General features: G+C 42.8%; 1 protein-coding gene across 1 annotated transcript in view; it reads left to right on the forward strand.

Annotated features, from left to right (window-relative positions):
• The window catches only part of znf408 (zinc finger protein 408), a 35,435-nt gene extending 15,064 nt beyond the window's left edge, over positions 1 to 20,371 (forward strand). The window contains exons 5-9 of the mRNA XM_049597347.1: positions 2,915 to 3,678; positions 5,438 to 5,647; positions 7,906 to 8,029; positions 13,886 to 14,119; positions 19,110 to 20,371. Coding sequence (XP_049453304.1) covers positions 2,915 to 3,678; positions 5,438 to 5,647; positions 7,906 to 8,029; positions 13,886 to 14,119; positions 19,110 to 19,774 — 1,997 coding nt within the window. The 3' untranslated portion in view covers positions 19,775 to 20,371. The remainder of the gene's footprint in view (positions 1 to 2,914; positions 3,679 to 5,437; positions 5,648 to 7,905; positions 8,030 to 13,885; positions 14,120 to 19,109) is intronic.
• Positions 20,372 to 21,563: the final 1,192 nt, after the last annotated feature.

Genomic DNA, 21,563 nt, shown 5'->3' on the forward strand with positions numbered 1-21,563 from the left:
CTCTCCAACCGGAGGAGCCAGAGAGACATTTTACAACAACATTGACCCCAGAAAACCTCAATTATCATCCAGTGTTATAATTACAGTCTCAGTTATAGCTGAATGAAATGGCACAAATAAACACAAAGGATGAATGAGCATCAATTTCAGTGATAAAGGCAGAAGTTCCACGTCATCGTTATCTAACATCACAAACGTCCATTAGCTTCATTTGTGGAGAAAAACCTTCGTGATCAATGGAAATACACCTGAAGCAGGAGGTTAATCATTAGGAGATGAATCATTTCTGGTGAAAGCAAACTACATGGGTCAAATGAAAGCACTGAGCAAGAAAACAAAATCATTAAAGCACATTAGTTATGAAGGAATAATATGCTCCCCAGCTCTGCTAATCCTGTAGCAACATTTACGTGCTGTGATTGATGGGACATTAAGGAGGACCTTCATGCAGAGAGCACCCAGCAGCAGCAGCAGACTCTGGCTCTGCCGCAGATATGTTATTAAACCCCTGCTCCTGTACGGCGCTGCGTTAAACAGATCGAGCCTATAAATCATGGATGCATCTCCCAAACAATTATGGATACCAAATGAAAGATAATAAGATAAGAAACAATTGATCCCTGCAGGGAAATTAAATTGCTGTGGAAGCAAATATTTATTGGATTCAGAGGGAGAAAAGATTGTTGTAACATAGGCAACAAGCACAACAACAAGTAGATAAAATAAGCTTTAAAATGAATAAAAACATGAAAGAATAAAACAAAAACTAGCAATTAAAATGGAAATAGACAAGATTTGTGCGTCCGTGCTGAGGATAGCCGTGGCTGGAGGCACACAACCACACTGCGTTAATTCTAGTTTATTTTAAATTGTCATCATGAAGTAAATGTTATAAGTGCAGAGTAATGACACCGCCAGCGTTAAGACTGTTTTCTTGTTAGTCTCACTTTCACCATGCAACTGAACCTTCCTTGGTCGTGCCCTTGTTCGCTATGTGCTCCAATAACAGTTGAGCAAGATTGGAACCTGGCAGAACCTCGATCAACTTTCTGAAGCATCTCAAGAGGTCTGTTACGAACATCAAAACACTAGCGAACTTTTATCGATGTTGCATCGAGAGTGTCTGACAGGCTGTAACACTGTGTGGTTTGGCAGCAACTGCAGGCAGTTTACAAAGGACTATAAAGACAGCAGGAAAAATCATTGGCTCAGAACTACCATCACTTCATGACTCTTACACCACTTGTTGTAAAAGGAAAGCCCAAAACATCTTTAAGGACACCATCCATCTCGCTCGTGCTCTGTTCTCGCTCCTTTCACTTAAAAAAACATTATTGAAGCATCAAGTCGCACAACACCTGTCTCTGCAACAGCTTCTTCCACCAGGCTGTTAGGTTGCTGAACAGTTGACGCCAGGGCTCCCTGAGAGTCAAAGATTCCAATCATCAGATGGAAACCTCTCAGTCGACTGAGATTGTTTAACGGGATAGTGCACCCAAAAATGAAAATGCAGCCATTATCTACTCACCCATATGCCGAGGGAGGCTCAGATGAAGTTTTAGAGTCCTCACATCCCTTGCAGAGATCCAAGGGGAGAGGAGGTAGCAACACAACTCCACCTAATGGAGGCTGACGGCGCCCCAGATTCAAACGTCCAAAAACACATAATTGAAACCACAAAATATCTCCATACTGCTCGTCCGTAGTGATCCAAGTGTCCTGAAGCCCCGACATAAAAAGTTGTTTGGAAAAACCTCATTTGAACTCAGTTTGTAGCCTCATTGTAGCCTGTAGCTCTGACTGCCTGTCTGGACACTGTGCTCACGTGAGACTGTGAAACATAGGCATCACCTTCATGTGTGTTCACGTACTTTCGCTGGTCTTGCTTGCAAACGCACATATGTGAGCACGGTGCACAGAGAGGCAGTCAGAGCTACAGGCTACAATGAGGCTAAAAACAGAGTTCAAATGAGGTTTTTCCAAACAACTTTTTATGTCGGGGCTTCAGGACACTTGGATCACTACGGACGAGCAGTATGGAGATATTCTGTGGTTTCAATTATGTGTTCTTGGACGTTTGAATCTGGGGCGCCATCAGCCTCCATTAGGTGGAGTTGTGTTGCTACCTCCTCTCCCCTTGGATCTCTGCAAGTGATGTGAGGACTCTAAAACTTCACCTGAGCCTCCCTCGGCATATGGGTGAGTAGATAATGGCTGCATTTTCATTTTTGGGTGCACTATCCCTTTAACGTCAATTAGTCTTTTTTTTGTCTTACAAGATTTAGCTGCAGAGCGAGCGCTCTTTACTTTCAGCTCTTTACAGGCAGCTGTGAACATGGAGGCACCCGCCTGGAGGAGGCGAGGCTTTGCCCAGTTTGGCTTTGAGATAACTTTATCTTCTGCTTAGAAGTGATGAATTTATGATATCTGGTGTTGGCAAAAATGTTGCACAATTCCAATCCGTCGTTAGTGCAGGTAGCTTGTTTACTATATTAAGTGAAGGTCACTGTCATCCTGAACATACTGCTGAATCCCGTTCAAACTCTCAAACTCTACATGGAGGAGGAACTAAATTGGAGAGAACCTGACCAGATTCAAGCCTGTGGGAAATAATGAGAAACTACAGCCAGGCCTGGCCCGAATCCGGCAAGTTAGGTTTGGTCCAGTCGGGATCGAGCAGAGGATCATAACTCTTGTGTGCCCTTTGTGCATTTCATTGGTATTTTTTTACCTAACACACATTATTCTTTATGACTTTATTCTCTGCTCAAGATGTCGTCACTCAGCTATTTCTTTACATCACAGACAGTGGTTTGTTGCTAATTAGTGACTTTAATGATAATTCAGTTATCAGAATTGTTGCCAACACATTTTCTACCAACCAGCTTTACTGTCATTTCTTTTTGTTGGACAGAAAACAAAGTGGAACCAGAGACTGCAGCTACCAACATATCAATTGTTCAAGAGAAGGGAGAGGAGACAGAGGATAAACAAGAGGAAGAGGAGGATGAAGAACAGCACAGAAACCTGCACAGGTGCATCAAGAGGAGTCACCTGACCACACACCTGAGGAAGAGGAGAGCCGCCAAAACCACTCATACTCACACAGACAATGATAATATCACAACAGCAGGTGGACACACAGACAGGACAGGTGGACACACAGACAGGACAGGTGGACACACAGACAGGACAGGTCCAGCTGCTGTGGACAGACAGTCACACTGTAAACCCACAGACAGACAGACAGACTCAGGAGACCTCTCTGCACCTCCTCCCGTCCGCTGCAGCTCCCGCCTGGCGGCTAAACCACGACGCATTCACTGTCTGAGCAGCCGGGGGAAGCAACCCCCTGCTGTCCTCGACCCACCCGGACAGACAGAGGGACAGAGCCAGAGCTCAGCTGAGGACGACACGTCTGTCACAGAGAAGGAGGTTCCCATGAAGATCTCCCACCCTGATGCTGAGGAGACCGCAGCAGCACATGATGCCGGGGCGACTCTTTCACGGCATCCAGAGGTCAGAGAGAGGCGGTACAGATGTTCCAGCTGCGGGAAAAAGTTCTACCAGATCGGTCACTTAAAGAAACACCAGTTCAGCCACACAGCAGAGAAACCCTTCAGCTGCCAGGAGTGTGGGAAGAGCTACACCTCTGCAGAGAGCTTCAGAGCACATCAGGTACGCTGTGAATTCTTTCTCGAATCCAGAGTCCATACTTTGCTTATAAAACACAACACGTTCAAACATGAAATTTGGTTATTGAAGAAGGAGAAGGAGAAGAAGAATTTCATTAATCCTGAGGGGAAGTTCAATTGTTCCGCTCTGTTTTTATACACACACATGCACAAACAGGACTGATACAAGCATTAAATGGAGTGATGTCAGAATGAGGGGGCTGCCTCAGACAGGCGCCCCGAGCAGGAGATTCAGTGCCTTGCTCAAGGGCACCTCAGCAGCACGCAGGCGAACTGGCACCTCTCCAGCTGCCAGTCCATGTTTCATACTTGGTCTGCACTTCCTTTTCCCTCGTCTCAAAGTCAGTGGGTTTTTTAAATGGTTTGGTGCGATGCCTGAAATAAGATCTGTGGCTACCACAAGCTTCAGAGACTTTCACATTTTGTTCTACCATATAAAATACATCAGGTTATAACCCACTGTGAATTTTAGAGCCCTAATATGTCTAACAAAAGGCGGTTGCAGACAAGTGACTACAGAACATCTTCACGCTGAACACGGCATTACAGCCTCACTTTATTTATACTCACGCTCCTGCAAACTGTTGTGGCAGTTGACAAAAGCTTAGTGGTGTTGCAGTTATGGTCATGTACTCTTCATCGTTGCATGCACTCTTCAAAAATTTTAAAAGTGTACTCATTTGTAAAGATTATCTCGCTGAACAAAATGTGTATGTTTCATAAAATGTTTGTTGGACACTGAGCTTATTTTCTGCAATAATCCAAAATCCAAAGGAAAAATCTGACAGGCTTTATGACGAGGGACCCATTGCGACACTAACTTCAGGGTTGGCCTACAGAAAAAGTCGCCCCTGCAGCACTCAGTTGCCAAAATATGAACATTTTTCTTTTCTTTTTTAAGATTATATTTGTGGGCTTTTTTGCCTTTAATGACAGGACAGAGAGTGAAATGGGGAGACAGAGAGAGAGTGGGGACTGACATGCAGCAGAGTCGGATGAGTCGGATTCGAACCCACGGCCACTGCAGCGAGGCAGTGCCTCTGTACATGGGGCGCCGGCACTATCCACTAAACCATATGAACATTTTTCATTGTTAAAGGAACTCAGTTTTGATTTTAGCCGTCTTAAACACAGGTTTGTCTCTCTATAATGTCAGACATCGCCACAATGGTGTGTTTCTGATTGGAGCCTGATGGACAGTGGATTTTTAAGGCCGACATCATTATATGAGAGTTTAAACTTTTTTAAAACAATGGATCACGTAGGTAATTTATAGGCATTTCTTAAATTGGTACCAATAATGAGCAGGACATTCTACAGTTATGTAATAAACTTTGTAATGCTTTCTGGTGGAGAACTAACAGTCATTCGTCCAGCACCTCCACTTGTGTCCTCAGATAATACTTTTTCCTTCCTTCCTTCTCTGCTGCTCTCTTTATCTTTTTTTAGGATGTCTCCCTGTATGATTTTATCCTGTTTGTTCAGTTCTCTGCAGGAATAATAAAACCCAAAAAAACAACCACTTGACAACTAAATGGCCTCAGAAAAACAATATACGTCAGCAGTGTCTTTTTTTAAACAGTGGGTGTTTGGGTACCGGGAGTTTTTCCTTTACTCGATGCTCCCTTGATGGCCACGAGCTTAGTCATCATGCAGGGTAGCAATTTACTCATCCCAGTGAATGGTAACAATAGATGGTTAATAATACATTTTACTTGTGATAATAATGGTATTATCTGTAGATGAGTCACCGTGGAGAGCGTCCCTTCTCCTGCCCTCACTGTGAGAAGACGTATGGCTTGAAGCGGGACCTGAAGGAGCACCTGGTCCTGCACACCGGGGAGAAACCTTACGTCTGCGAGCACTGCGGCAAAGCATTTGCTCGCCGCCCCTCCCTACGCATCCACCGCCTCCTTCACTGCAGCAGGATGATTTACACACAGCCTCCTAAGGTAGGGGGTGTTACAATTTATCTGCACTGTTAAAGGATCCCTACGGAGTTTCAGACCTCTAGAAGCGCTGTGGAGCTTTTTTTTTTTCTGTTCTTTATCTCGTCACTCTTTTCCACTGATCCACAGGTGGAGGTAACACGCCAAGAAAAGATAAGATAACACTTTATTGATCCCTAGCAGGAAAATTCAGTTTGCTGCAGAAGAATAAAGTCAGAAGTAATTACAGATAAATTAACTAAATAAAAGAAATGGATAAAGAGAGGTCTATATAAAACTAAAATAAGAATAGAATTAAAAACTAGAAATTATACAAGAACATATGGAGGCAAAACATTTACATGGTAAAGTGACCGTGGTGATTAATAGCAGTCCCTATTAGCAATGCACACATGAAAATATAAGATATTATTAAAGCCAGGGTCGTCAGAAATTTGGAAAAGGCAAAAATAAAAAGCAGTAGCAGAAGCTGAAGACACACCTTGCTCCTGCATCTCTCCCCTCTCTGCCCTAAGCCCCTCCCACCAGACGACTGCAGGCATATGTAGCACTTCATACAGTATCCCAGTGTTTCCTATACATTATTTAATCTTATTTCATTGTAGGGTTTTGCACAAAACATCCTCTCAGCCCCTCCTTGCCCTGCTCTTTCTCTGTTTATCAGAACACAAATGAGCCAAGACGTCCCTTCGCCCATGGACTACTCCCCCAGAAGGAGAGCAGACAGCAGCACGGACCTTCAGATGGCGGCTGTAGCAGCTTCAATTTGACCAGCACAAACCCCCCAAGCTCCAGGTGTCACAGTTGGCTGGTGGTCAGCAGCAGCACCGGATTTAACCTGTATAACAACAGCAACAGAAAGTTTGCTGATCTGGCGATGAGTCGGGGTTATCCGGTCCCTCGGAGCTGGGGTTTGCGCTGGCTGGATTCTGGTTGCTGTGGCCGCTGACTGTGGGTCAGTCTCCAGAGCTGCTGCCCGCTCTCCTCCTGGTGAGGTGGTCTGTAGCGGCGGGCAGTGAAGCAAAGGACACGCTGTGATTTGAGGCTCTGGCTAACATTAGCTACATAAACATGAACACGAAGCTGCAGCTGTGAGCCTTTAGCTTCAGTTAGCAGACGGCTAAACTATCAGCGACGTTTTCTCTCCATCTCTGAAATGCTCACTGATGTTTAGATGTGTTTTATTTGTTTATTATCAGACTGTCTTTCAGACTCTCCGATGAGTCTGTCTTGCTTTTTTGGGGTTGCTTTGCAGTGTAGGCAGTTGTTGACAATGTTGGAATAGCAACTTTCTCTGCAGGACTCTCCATCATTGAACAACCAGGGACGTGCATCTAGGGCTGCACAATTGATCAAATTTTAATCACAATCACAATTTTGGCTTCCCACAATTAAATGAACATGATCAGCTGCGGTATTTACATTTAAAATGCTCCACTCATAGAAAACTCTGCTTCACATCAAATCACGTGCGGCTGTGGCTCAGAGGTAGAGCAGGCCGTCCACTAATTCCTCCTCCAGTCATCGTAATATAATGAATCATATAGTATGGGATATAAGATACAGTACGAGGTGAAAGGTGGTAATACAATACAATATAATATATAGTATAGTACAGCAGTATAACGTAGAACTGAATAAAGTATAGTATGGGTGTAATATAGTAGAGTATAGTATGATATTTAATTGATAACAAACTTTTGTATAACTGAATAAATCAACAGAATATGTTGCACCCTGCCGGCAAACATGGATGTAAACAATACAGGATTTAAAATGCTTTAAAAATCAGCTTAATAAATGTTTCATGAAGAGAGAAAATACATTCAACATGCTTGTTAGAGCTCAAGGATACACACAACGAGCTGTGGTGAGCAACACTGAATAAAATATAGCTTTAGTTTGTTTGCAAGAAAACTCCAGCAGTCCCTTTAAGAGCTTGTCCGCTCATGTGTGATGACATTTTTAAGTTATTGCTTTTCTAATAAGGAGGACAGTGGGCAGCTTAATGAATTCATTTTTCATTCACGTACTGTATTTATCCTCAGATCTGCTGCTGCACCTTCCCCTCGGCTGTTTCAGACTTTTAAACAGTTTCTGTCTCTGCACTGCTCAGCACACTTTTCAAATCTTTCACGTAACGTCTTTAAATTTGCATGCAGGTCTTGTTTTGACTCCCCGAACAGCAGTTTGAACTTAAAGTATTTAGAAAGAGAGTGGAAAAGACATGCTGCATTTTGATGTAGTTCTGTCCCCCTCAGGTGCAGTGTACAATCTGCCACAAGCTGCTGGCCAACTCGGGCTCTCTGAGGAACCACATGAAGCTCCACACGGGGGAAAAACCTCACATCTGTCAGCACTGTGGGAAGTGCTTCAGTCAGAAAGGTAATGTCAGAGCTCTGATGCAGGAGCTGCAGCACTCAGGTGTGCTCAGTTTGAAAATGCTGCTTGTTAAACACCATTATGAGACTATAAAGTACTATTGGGACAGGATTAGTTTTACATAGGGATGTGGACTAATGTCAGTTTACCACAGGATGTCTGTGATATAAATGTCAGATTCGCACAAGACAAGAAATGTCTGTAATTCTACCAGAGATGGGAGTGGCCCTGGCGTCACCTCCCTGTCGTCATGTGCGTGCTACGTTGTGTCTTGTATTAACATTTACATGTACTGTATTTACATTTATTTCAACGATTAGCAATATGGATTTATATTAGGCCTACCTAACACAACCAGAAGTCTCTTGGCTCTGAAAAGTGCTTTCTTCTCGACCTTTTTGATTGGTCTCCCACGCAGGGCTATGCCATCATTAGAAGAATGTCCACTATCACGACTGCCGACAACACGAAAGCTTCCTCAAGCGCCTGTGTCATTGAGAAAACTTGGGAAACTAGTTGTAAACGCGGAAAAGTGGTTGTAAACAGGACGTGATGAAATATTTACATTTTTAGGATTGCGTTCGCACGGAATTAATATCACCCGAGGTATTTTCTTCGGGCCGCTTTACAGAAGGTAAAAGTTGCTGTAATTTTTACTGACATTATCCGTAGTGATTACAGACATGGAGCGTTCGGACGGGACTAAAATCCCTGGTAATAATTACTTTACCCCACGTCTCCACGTTAAACTAATCCCGTCCGAATAGGGCTTAATCGTAAAGCGTACAAGTTTGTGAGTGTAAACGTAAGGTTGAACAGTGTCAATGAGGCTCATCTGACCAACATTCAGTCTTAACAATTCTTGTTAAAAGTAGGGAAACCTTAAGGCAAGCTACTGAATACAGTTGCTCATGGAATTGCTGAATGTAGTAAGCTGTTCATTGCTGGAGAGCAGAGTCCTCCAGGGGTCCTCCATTTTTGAAAACCATCACCCACCCATACCCATAAAGCTCAGTACCAGAGCCTACCCATTACCCTGTGCCAACAATCACACCCTCTAGTTGGTTGAAATAAAACCCTTAATTCACAGAGTAAGATGTGACATGCCGGCTCTACATGCTGTATTTCACTACTGTCACTACTTTCTCTCAGGGTTGTCGTCGGCAACAGCATCCAACAAAAACTGGCCCAGCTGAAATTCACTGCAACAGAATGATCCTCTTTCTGTTGACATCAGAGGGCAATTTGAGCAGAAGCACCACCAGTCTGTGTTTGCTCTCAGCAGCTCAGCTAATGCAAAGTTCCCCACCGGCTTCTCGCCACTGCATTTCTTCAGCTGTAAACTGGCTCAAATAAATACAGCTGGATACCAGAGTCAGTCAAAACACTTAAAAATGTTTTCTCGTCTATAACATCCTCCGCACTCATATTTTGGGATGCCTTTTCACTGGTAGAAACGTAGCTAGTTTGCAATGCAAAGACAACAGGTTTGTTTTTGTTTTTTCATCAACACTGACTGGACGTCCACATAAAAAGTGATGAATCTTCCCTTTAAATAAATTCCCTTTGCTGTGGGAAATGGCGTTTTGGCTCGTTTTTCGTGAAGCTTTAGAGATTTCATGAAGCGTAACAATTTTTTTCTGCCATTAATGGAGGCAGCCTTTATTCCAGGTGCTATATCGAAGGCAGCTGGACTCACTTTGGTGTCTTGACTTGCTGGCCTGCGACTCCTCACCTGTCAGAACTGACGAGGCTTCTCAGATAAGAGGCCAAATGTCTATAAGAAACCCAGGCAAGCCCAGTTACCTACAATAAAGCACTTAGACCTCCACTATGATAGGCTGCAGGAAACCCTGAAGAAGATACGCATTAAGTCACAGATCACTTGTTTGAAATCTTAAATATCCTCAGTGCAGTTTATTAAACGTCTTGCCCTATTTTATTTCTGCTGAACTGTCAAAAACATATTAGGTTTGATTTATACTAAAGTAGTATTAAGCTTCATCTGCATTCATAATGTAATCTGTTACATCCTGTCCTGCAGAGATGATCTGCAGCTTCAGATAAATATTCCTGCAGGACTGAATATCATTGAGTCTGTTTGCTGACTGTATGAATCTTCTCCACTTGTGCTACACAGTGGCAGCTGCTCAGTAAAAATTACACGGCCTGGCATTAAAGAAATACTCCAATGTTTTGGAAAATACACTTGTTTGTTGTCTTGCCTGCCAGGTTGAATGTGATTGATGTACTCGTCTTCTCAGTGCTGTCAGAGTCAAGGACATGTTTAGCTTAGCCAAGCACTCAGGTTGAAAACTTAGTGACTTTCTCGCTGCATGAGGTCAGGATGGGATTTGAGAACGGGTTCCAGATTTTTCGATTCTGCCAAGCTTATTGTTTCTTTTATCGATGACGGCCTGTTGTTCCTGACAGTTAAGCATTTCAAAATAATGTTGTCAAACGTGTGTATGCTGCTGGAAGCTTGCAACATGAAGAAGTCATGGTGGAGAGGAAGAAACGGTCCGAAGCGTGGCTTCATTTCATGAGGGTCATGTCTGTTTGCTCTGTGTCTACAGTGCATGTGTTCAAACTCAGAGATGATGCAACAGTTGACGCTGAAAGCCTACTGTTTATTAGGAATCAATAATAGAATCGATAAAGAATCTGACTGATAAGCAGAATCGATAATGGCGCTTGTATCAATAAAATCTTATCACTTTTCATCCCTGACGTTTGGCGACTTTTAAGACTCGTTAAGCAATCTCTGTTTCGGAGACGAGCACAGTCAGTCAAGCAAGAGACAAACATGGACAAGCTGTGAATAAGTGCGTTCATGACAGATCGACAGCACCCGCTTGAAACTTATTAATGATTGTTTATGTTCCACATGATTTAACTCGACTATTTAACTTAATTTTTTCACAAATTCCAGAGTTTACAACAGTTGTTCCGATGTCTGCATTCTCTCGATTCAAGACATTTACAAAGACATACTTAGAATATTTTTTAAACTGTAACTAGATACTGGATATTAGAGCTGGGTCTATTTCTAGTTTTGCCAGTTTGACTTTATGCAAACAAACAAGTTCTGGCAAATTAAAAAGTAGCCTATATCAGCAGCTTGTGCCAACAGTGTCACGGTGTCCAATCCACCTTGTGTTACATATGAGCAAAATGACAATGTGAGTAGGGTGGTCAAAAGTATCGATACTCTGAAAAGTATCGATACTCAAACACTGTATCCGGATACAATACTAATTTACAAAAGTATCGATACTAACAGTGCACGCCACCTCAGCGCCTGTCGGGTGTGCGCGACGGGTCCGACAGACACGCGCTGTGGAGCCACCGTCTGGCAGGCACAGAGCCCTCGCTGCAACCCGGCTTGTTGTCGTCGCTGTGCATGCATGCACACATTTCTGTTGCTGTAATATGGCCAGCGCGGCTGCAGGAGGATCAGAGCAGCCAGTTTTGGTCAAAAATGATAAAGGAAAAAGCGCTCTTTGGAAATATTTAGTGAAGTGAACACAGCACGCTGCAGACGGCAGGTACAGCCCCTCCCCTCACTAGCAGCTGAGCAGCTGGTGTCGCCAGCATCAAACTAAAATATAACTTCTAACGTTAATGTGGGAGCTAAGCAGAAAACTTTATCAGTCATGCCTGTCTGTAACATTAATAGATAGTGTTAGTTTAACAGGACAACACAATTATGTGTGTCTGAAAAGTTATGTTAACTGTAAAGTCACACGTTGAAGCTGAAAAAACGTTTGGTTTCTCCCGTAACCCCTGGTTCTCTGATCACATAGTGAGGTAGAAACAGGAGCATCCTGAGCCTAAACTACCAACTCTATTTGATCAGCAACGAAAATATGGTGCCAATTCACCAGAAGCACAGAAAATAAACAGGGCTGTAGATAAATACATTTGTATGGACAAATCTTGTGTCTGGTTGTTATTTATTTTGGGGGGATTTTTTGTTGTTATCATTGATGTTACTGTTCTGATCTTTATGTAAAAAATGACATGCCTCTTAATTTTTTGCTGCTGTATCGGAAATGGTATCGAGTATTGAATATTTTCCTGGGTATTGATATCGAGTTTGAAATTTTAGTATCGTAACAACCCTAAATGTGAGTAACATGATATTATGTGAGCCACCAGTGTCTGACAGGCTGTGAGCCGAGGCAGGCAACATGAAGGAGATAAAGTTTCAGTCAAGGTGGAAGGGAGACGAGCAGCACGTATTGTGTTTGTTTACTAGAAAGTTCATGTGTTTTTTGGGTGACGAGATGAGGGGGCTCTCTCGTGCAGGGAATTTTGCGTTGTTATTCTGCCGTGCTGTCCTGTATAAAATATACCAAACAAAGAATGGAATTTGTAGTGAGGGTGTGCTGGTGTGGAGTAACGGCTTTTTAACTGTTTAAATACAGTAGTTACAGCCGCAGGCAGCTCTGCAGCAGCAACACTGTCTGTGTGGACACCACAAGTGTGCAGGCTGCAGCAGCTCAGCGCAGTGGCCGTCACACATGCAGGCAGTGTGGCTCGGGTGTGAAGCTGTCAGGCAGTAACAGACCTTATGATCTTTTGACCTTTTGGACCTTATGGTCTTATGAAGTTTGAATCGGGGGTGGCTGCTGAATCAAGAGTGACATCTAGAGGAAAATTACAGTATACTGGTCTGGTGCGGTCTTGGGATGTTCCTGACGACTCATTTCCCTGACGTTAAAATGGAAGTTTAAACTTAGGTTAGCCAACTAGTTTAAAAGTATGAAAACACTCAGAAAACGGTCAATATTGCCCTCTAGCTCACAAGGTAGAGCGTGCACCCTATATAGGCCGAGGCCCTAGCAGCACACGGGTTTGATTCCAACCTTTGCTTGTGTCCCCTGTTTTCTGTCACTCTCCAGCTGTTCTGTAATAAAAAAGACAACAAGCCCTAAAAAATAATCCTTTCAAAAAGTCAATAAAGTTAAACATTATCTGAAAAAATGTTGCATATATTATCAGAGCCATTTGGAGTCATCATTTTTAAATGCCGCTGAAATGTGTGGCACTTTTCACCGTGCAGTGTGAACATTGCAAATAAGCAGTATTCTTTTAAGAAGATAAATCCTTGTTTTAACTTTAATAAGTTTAACTGACTAGTTTTGATGGTGCTAATCTAATTCTTGAGCAGATCTGATCTGTTTCTCATTGTAAGTCGTCGGCCACTCTGCACCAGAAGAGTAAAAACCACAGTATCCAGCCTCTCGGGAGACGTCTTGTTTACACGTTGTACCTTGTCAGTTAACACTTCTGAGGCGCTGGACACATAGACGAGCTGTTACGCTCCTGAAGCACACACAGATGTTTGAATAAATCAGCTTTGGAGTTGTTAAAATGCAGAAGGGCACCTCTGACTGAGCTGGGCTGTTTCCTTCTGCTCCCTCAACTAATAATACGTCCCAGAAACAGCTCTTTACCAAACACACAGAAATGAAATAGATATTGATTTTCTCGTCTGACCTTTAGTAAGAAGGGAAACATATTTCCCTAAAGGTCAAAGTGTTTCTTTAACTGTGAGAGACAGAAAAACAGAATCTGGTGGTGATCACATTAAAGAGTTAACTTGACTTGATTATTTTCAACGAGAGACTTTTACACAGTTGTTTTTGTAACAGTGAGACAGTCCGGCCTCCCGCTGTGATCAATTCCCACAATTTATGTTTTCATTTGTCAAAGTGACAACATCAATTTTGTGAGAGAACCTCGTCTTCACACATTATTGGACAAATGCATATTCACTGTGCTCTGCTCCCGCTGCGACCACAGCTCCCTCCATCAACAGGTTTAATCTCTTTCTGTTTGTCTGTCTCTCAGGGAACCTCGAGTCTCATCTGAGGATTCACAACGGGGAGAAGCCGTATCCCTGCACCGAGTGCAACCAGAGCTTCTCCCAGAAACCAGACCTGCGCCGGCACATGTTCTCCCACACCGGAGGAGGTTTCCTCTGCAGCTACTGTGGGAAATCTCTGAGGGACCCGCACAGCCTCAAGTCCCACGAGAGGCTGCACACTGGAGAGAGGCCCCATCGCTGCCCTGTCTGTGGAAAAGGTTAGAACATGATATTGAAATTTAAAAGTCAAATAAGATAATGAGGAAAAAATCAAGGGAGGGAACAGGCTGTTCTACTCTCTCCTCCCCACGTGGGATTCCCAATCCCCTCTGCACCACAGTCCTTATCACTGGGACTCTAACAGGCTTTTTTGATATAACAACAGGGAGGCGCTGAAGTCAGGAAGTTTTTAAAATTCTACATATTAGTGTAGGTTGGCTCTGATGCCTCCTAATGGAAACGTACGCATAAATCATTCACCCAAATTAAATTATTTGCTTTTAAATTATGTATTGTACTGATGTACGAGTGCTTTAAGGATGAACTTTTATGATTAGAGAGGCTGCTGTCAGGAATCATAAACGTTTCCATACACTTAGTAAAATCACTGCAGCAAATATCATGGGACATTTAAGCAGCAAAATTAATAACTGTAGTTTTGGACATGACAGAGGAAACAGAACTTAACGTTTAGCTTCTGAAATAATCAGTGAAGTTATGCTGCTTGTCATGTGTAAATGTGCGGTGTCTCTTTTAATGAAGACATATTAATAATATCTGCTGCGAAGATCTCGTCAAGTATTTAATAAACTGCATCATGTTAATAAGCTTGTATGGAGGCAGTGTCGCTGCAGCTGTCAATTTTAGCCTGCAGCCCTTTGCTGCACGTCATCTCCTCTCTCTCTACCTTTACAACCACCACTGTCCTGTCAATTAAAGGCAAAAGCCCTAAAAAATAATGTTAAACAGAAAAAAACGAACTTTTATTTTATTTATTTATTTTTTTAATGAAAATTGAAACTCATTTATTATTTCACCCACTGGCAACCCGTCAGCTTTTCATCTGAATGTTAATTTTCATGACCCAACATGCCCGATGTGTGGTTTAACTGTGGTGCCTATAGATATAACTGAAATCTGCACATGACAGCTACACGTAGCGACTTTAAACCTGCATTCATTGCTTTTGTTGGCTACTTGGAGGCAGCACAACAAGCTGTAAACACAACACTGACCTATTATCACCTTACAGAGTTTTTAATTCCTTGTTTAAACCCTTAACTCCCTCTGTTCATCAAAATTACAAATTTACTAGTTTTTAACAAAAAAAAAAATCCTTCATGCCTTTAAAGGTTCTAGATTTAATTCTACACCTCTGCCTCATTTAGTATGCAGGCATCTGTGAATATGCGAATTGGTCCCCATCTCTGTCTCCCGCCTGTAGCTCAAGCATACCTCCTCCAGAGTCCTGACTCAGGTCGTTTGACCCAAGACAAAGGTGATTGGCAGGTGGTATTCTGTCTTAATTTTATTTCTAGGTGTTAAGATGGAACAGTGTCTGATCACAGTGCTGGATAATAAATATGCATAAACTTAAAATATTATAAACATAAAATGAGAAACAATAATTATTTAATTAAATGTTTAACGTTTTAATCCTGCGACTGCTGACTTTGTGTATCGGTTCTTCTGCGTCACCTGGAATATGAGAACCAGGTGCATGACAGGCACGTTAACTGTGGAGATGTGCAGCTTGATGTGAGAATAAGCAAAAAAAAAATTATTACTGTTTTAAAATATATTATCTTACTTTCATATGAATGAAATGTCCCAAAATGGTCAGTTTTAAAGTGCTGCCTGACCGATTTATTTGAACAGCATGTGGTGATTGTAGGATTTGCAGTTTCGGGTCAGGCTGCAGGACTAGTTGGTCGTATGTGTGGGTGGCGGGTCTTGCTGTGCAGTATTGTATGTTGCTTTCCTGGTTTTGAAGCTGGACATGAAAATCAGACCCATGCAGGACTCTGCTCTCCTTTGTCTCTGCACATCGCTCACTGCAACATTAGAAACGTTATAGATAACATGAGCCTTTAAGCTGACCACGTTATTAAACAGCTAATAATTAAGGTTGTCAAGTGTTTAAGAAAATTAATCTCATCAATAACAAACTCTGTGATTAATTAATCTATATTGATCACATACATCAACTTTTGTTGTCAAAGTATTTTAAAAAATTCAATTTTAATGGATGTTGTCAGATGTGTCGTAGTAAAGCTGCTGGATGTTGGACACAGTTGTCCCCCTGTCCTCGACCACCCAAACTGGTCTGCAGTCCATTCTGTGAGGGAGTTAGTGAGTCGGTCACAGGTAGACTGACTCAGTCTGAACACCTGGTCCAGTGTGGCGTGACGAGGCTGGCTGCTAGCGTTAGCATCAGAGGCTGTGCTAGCTCTGACCTCCTGGATCGCTGCTAAATGTTTTGTGTTGAGGTGATATTTCAGACTGAAGTTCTCCGATGGTACGAAAAGTCCTTCCTGCAGAACCTGCAGAGAACCCTGCTCCTATCAACAGCTCAATCTGGGTGTGTTTTAAATGTAAATGTTCCACACGGGGCAGAGCAGCGTCGTCTCGTCTGCCTCCATCATGTGACAAAGACACCGTGGCCTTCAGTGACGCACCGGGTCAAAGGGCACCGCAGAACGTGATTAATCAGCGTTTATTGTGTTGCTAGTGTTAGTTAAGTCTTGTTCTTGATCTCCAGCTCTGACATGTTGAAATGAAAGTGAAACTTAAATTGTGAAAAACGCTTCTTCGTAGATACCCCTTGTTTCGCAGTAGTGTGGAGCTCAAGTTGACAGGATTGGTTCCTTATGTTTGTTACGTAAAAAATGTTAAAGTCAGAATCCGTCATGCCGTTGGCTGCTTATTTCTATTATGATATGTCTTGTAGCACCTAAAAAACACCAGGGTTAAAGCTTAAGGAGGTCTTTCGGGTGAATGAGTCAGCAAAGAGTAGCTTTTATCACACACATCCCAGAGGACACAGAACAACATTAACATTCATCTGGAGTCTCTTACTGAGTTATTGTGTCTGCATTTCCTTACCGGGGATTTAAAAAGAGAGAATCAACATTTGCTAACCTCATCATGCTGAACCGTCACTCTGAATGACATCATTAGTTATTTGATGTGTGATATCTTCACACGTTAGATCATTCTCATTAAAATAAGACTGTTTACAGAATGCTCTCTGAAATGTAATGTTCTTATTTAGTTGTTTTGTCAAAGGATAAAAAAATATTGTGAGACTGAGTGAAACAAACAAACTGCAGCTGAAACCAAACAGTGAGAAATGAGTCAATGAAAAAGCTCGTCTGCGACACGAAGCACGACCGACGTGGTTTGTCTCGCTCAGCGGGCTGCAGATGTTCTGTCCTGCATGCACGATGTGAAAACACAAACTGCTGATTGTCGACATGCACTTTTTATGAAGCGTTAGAAAACTTGTGTGTGTGAGTTCAGTGGTTAAATTATTGATGAAACTTTTTTTCAGACAGTGACAAGAGGCAGTTTATCTCACGACTCACCGACAGGCAGACGTGCTGTTTGATTTGTTTTTTATGTGATTACAGGAGTTTATTTGTTCACAGGTTTATTTCCATAGTACAATTCATGCTCTGAGGCAGTAAAATAATATAACTTAAGAGATGTTCTTTATTATTTTATTATAAATAAATAATTATGATAAACAAAAATCCCGTAAAAGACTAAAAACCAACAGTGAATGCATCTACTGACAGGTACAGTGTGCGTCTCTACAGCCTGATTGATCTTCTTCCTCCACACACATCAGTGAGTCACACTGTTGTTCCTTCATCACCATTAACTTAATTAATTTTGACTTAGTCCCACACACACTGTCCTGCTGCCACAGATGCTCACGAGAGCACCATATCTGAATTAATTTGCTGCTGAAAATAGTCCGGCAGCACAGCGTTTTGTGTTTGACACGGTGAGAGATTAAAAAGAAGCTGTTAGCAGTTAGCAGCTAAGTCAAAGAAGAACACAGGTCGAATGTGTCCACAAATTAGTAAAACCGTAAGCTCCAGGTGCTCCTTACCCTCAAGATCAGCTGCCATATAACAGGGACGGTGAATAATTGTCATTGCCATGTTATGCCATGATTATTGTTTCTAAAGATCTGCCGATGCGTGTGTTCTTAGTCGCACTAGAGGCCAACGCTACTGTGTTTAACATCACGCCCGTCATGCCTCCATTGATTCTGCAATGTTGGGTGCAGTCCAGAAATTACACTTGGGAGCAGCACGATGCCACCGTCATTTGCAAAGGCAGCATGAGGAAGGGACTTCGGAGTGACCCTGCAGCACAATCTGTGTGTAAAAAGAGCCAAAGCAACTTAAGTAAACGCTATCTAAAGTTTGTCTTTGCTCAAAAAATATATCTTTGCTTATGATCAGAGTTAGAGCCCCATTTTAACATCACGTTTTGCCGCCCGATTACATATCCATGTGCACCGCAGTGCACATAAAGCTAGCATAGCATCTGCTCACTTAGTTCAATAACCGAGCAGCACTGCTGGAAAGAAATACATACAATTGATTGACACTTCACTGCATCATTGGAGCGCTGATTGAGTCGAATCCAGCTTAACATGTATTTGTAGCACCTAACACAACGTCAAGTTTAAGTCGCCACTTGGTTGATGTTTCTCGTGCAGCAGGGACAGAGTAGAAAATGGAGACAAGAGGGAGCCTCCAAAACAAAGACTGAGAACACTGATGCTCATGAAACAACCAGTAGAGAGGAGGAGAAAACAAATGACAGTAATATGACTCAGAGAATCTGGAGGACAGAGACAAAATGCAGTCTGAGGTAAGAATAGAACAGGGTAGAAATAAGTGTTCTTGAAAATGAATTTTAGTCGCCCATTTACAGAAACAGTTTAACAATCAGTACAACCTGTAGTTCTAAAAACATCAGTGAAGATTTTCACTGTAACAAAGTGAAAATCAAATAAACACGAGGTTAATGAAACTGTTAATGAAGCAAAGAGATATTTTTAATCCTGGTTTTCGTATTTGTAATTTTGGCAGTGAGTTGTTGATGTTCTCAAATATTTCTTTCAACAGAATAATCTTGTTTGGATGGTTGCCGTTCATATTTTTTATTTTTACCGTCTTCCCTCAGGCTACACTTTGGCCACAAAGCTGCGGAGACACATAAAGTCATCCCACATGATGGAGAAGCCGTTCAGCTGCCACTGCGGCGCTTCCTACACTGTGAGACAAAGTCTGCTGAGGCACCAAGCTCGGCACCGGGCCGATGGAGGAAGTCAGGAGGAGGTCAGGGCGGAGGAGTCAGAGGGAGGTCACAGAGAGGAGGCGAAGAACAGCAGCACAAAGGACGTGCAAGAGTCAGCGGCTTCATGCTCAAGTCACCCGAAGCCGATCAGAGGCAGACCCAAGAAGAACTCACTCCCTCCAGGTGAGGGAGAGAAGGAGGAGGGTCAAGGGAAGAGGAAAAGGACACAAGGAAAAGGGGAGGAAAAGGACGCGGGGAAAGTTCAAGAGGCAGGAGGAGACGAGGAGGCGTCAGGTAACATCCAACACGTCGTCTACATCCACACAGACAGCCTGTCCACGCCGAGCTCCGCCCCTCTGCTGCTCACCTCCGAGAGCTCGCTGCCTGCAGGGACGGGGGAGGAGCTGGTGGAGGTGGTGATATCAGAGGGCACAGAGCAGTGCATTGTGGTCCACGGGCAGCAGCAGACAGTAGGAGAGCTGCTGATCTTACAGGAGGAGGGGAGCGGACTCTGCTCTGTGGCGCAGACAGTCGAGATAAACACAGTGTAGCCTAAACAAACAGACTCTGGAGAGATGTTTCAGAGACGTGAGATCATCTCAGCTGTTCAAAGCAGATATCATTAATTCATCATGTGCAGTACGTCTCTGTCAACGTCACGACCCACTACAAGTGCATCTCTCCAGTTTATTATTCTTTGTATACCCCAGATGCCTTTTAGCAGCCTCCACAGAACAGATGTGAACTCATTAGATGTTATTAGCTGCTGGTTGTACACCTAGGCAGGGAGAGCAGTAGCAACAGCGACTGTGATGTTTCCCAGTCGAGGACTAGAGAACTTAAAGTCCTGCCCTATCCTTCTGCCTCGCTACGATGCCAGCGTGTTCTTCTGTTGGTGTAGAGACTGGTCCCTGAGCCTCTTCACTCAGTCTTTTGTTGTGCTTGTTGAACATCAGCGCTCTTTGATTCGGAGTGGCTGACACCCAAAGCTGACATCTACCGTGGATGCTTAAGATAAAGCAAACACTCGAGCTGTCAGCGTCCATTTGAAGATGTGCTGAGAATATCTCATGATGTCGTCTGCATTTAGTCAGTTTATCCTCTGGAGTTAAAGCAAATAAAACGGCAAAATACAGTCAGAGATGAAACCTGCTGTAGGTGTGTCCGTATCCATCTGTGAGTGTGTGGACTCTTCCGTCAACTATGTTTGTTCTGTGTTGAGCTGGTGTCCACAGGTTGTTTACAGACACTGACAACACTCATGGCGAATTCAATAGCAATGAAATTCTTGATGCAGCTACTGAATGAATTCATCATACGTGTTGATAGTGTTTCATTCAGAACCACATGCTGATACTTAAAGCCGAATTAACACTTAAGTACTCACAGCGTAGGCTCTGTGTAGACACGTATCTGACATGGTAGGCTGACGTACACCTCCTCAGATGTGTCACTACATGTCACGGCGTTATAGTAGTGCTTGGTGAGATGGACAGAAATTCACATTTTGGTATTCTCAGGCTGAACAGTGATGCATGATATATCTCTGTATTTTCTACAACATGTTTTCAGCTGCAGGTCAAAGCCTCATTTGAGATGTCACAAACACTTTCATAAAAACAGACTGTGATCAAAATAAAACACAAAGACAGAGATTTTATTAACGTTTGAAAATAAACAGCTGCACAACATGTACATGAAAAATCACATCAAATAAACAGCAGGGCTGCACGTTCATGTTTCTGCACACAGCACTGGAGCTACAGAGGTTTAAAGGTTTGCAGCACAGGACACTAAACTGTAACATGACTATAAAAGGATCAGGTAGGTTTGAAACAATTAAAAATCTTTGTGGGCGGAGTTAAAGAGTTGTTTTCCATCTGTTGGCGTTTCAAATGAATCTGGTGCTGGAAAATGATTTAAATCTTTTAACCTTATTTCTGCACAGAGCATCAACAGAGAGGCCGAGGGAGGGACAGAGACAGAAGCTATGTTTCCATCCAAAAGTGATTGGAATCATTGGTAAATGTGCATTAAAAGAAACACGAATCCTGTGTGTTTCCATTAAATGTACAGACTTTGGTGAAAACTACGAACTCGCACAAGTTTTCCGCAGAACCGGAAACAGAACACTTCTCGCATTCTTCTTCTTCTACGTTTCCTGGCGGTTGGCAACCAGCTTGTAAATGCATTACTGCCTTCCTGACCCAGAGTGTGGATATCACCATGGAGAGAGGTGCGCTACGTCAGACTTAATTCGAACATAACTGTTTCCATCCCCCGTTTTGCAAATCAACATTTTTTCGAATCAACCAAAACCCGGCTAAAGCGAGCATATTT

Source organism: Epinephelus fuscoguttatus, linkage group LG2 (assembly GCF_011397635.1).
Source record: "Epinephelus fuscoguttatus linkage group LG2, E.fuscoguttatus.final_Chr_v1".
Taxonomy (NCBI): domain Eukaryota; kingdom Metazoa; phylum Chordata; class Actinopteri; order Perciformes; family Serranidae; genus Epinephelus; species Epinephelus fuscoguttatus.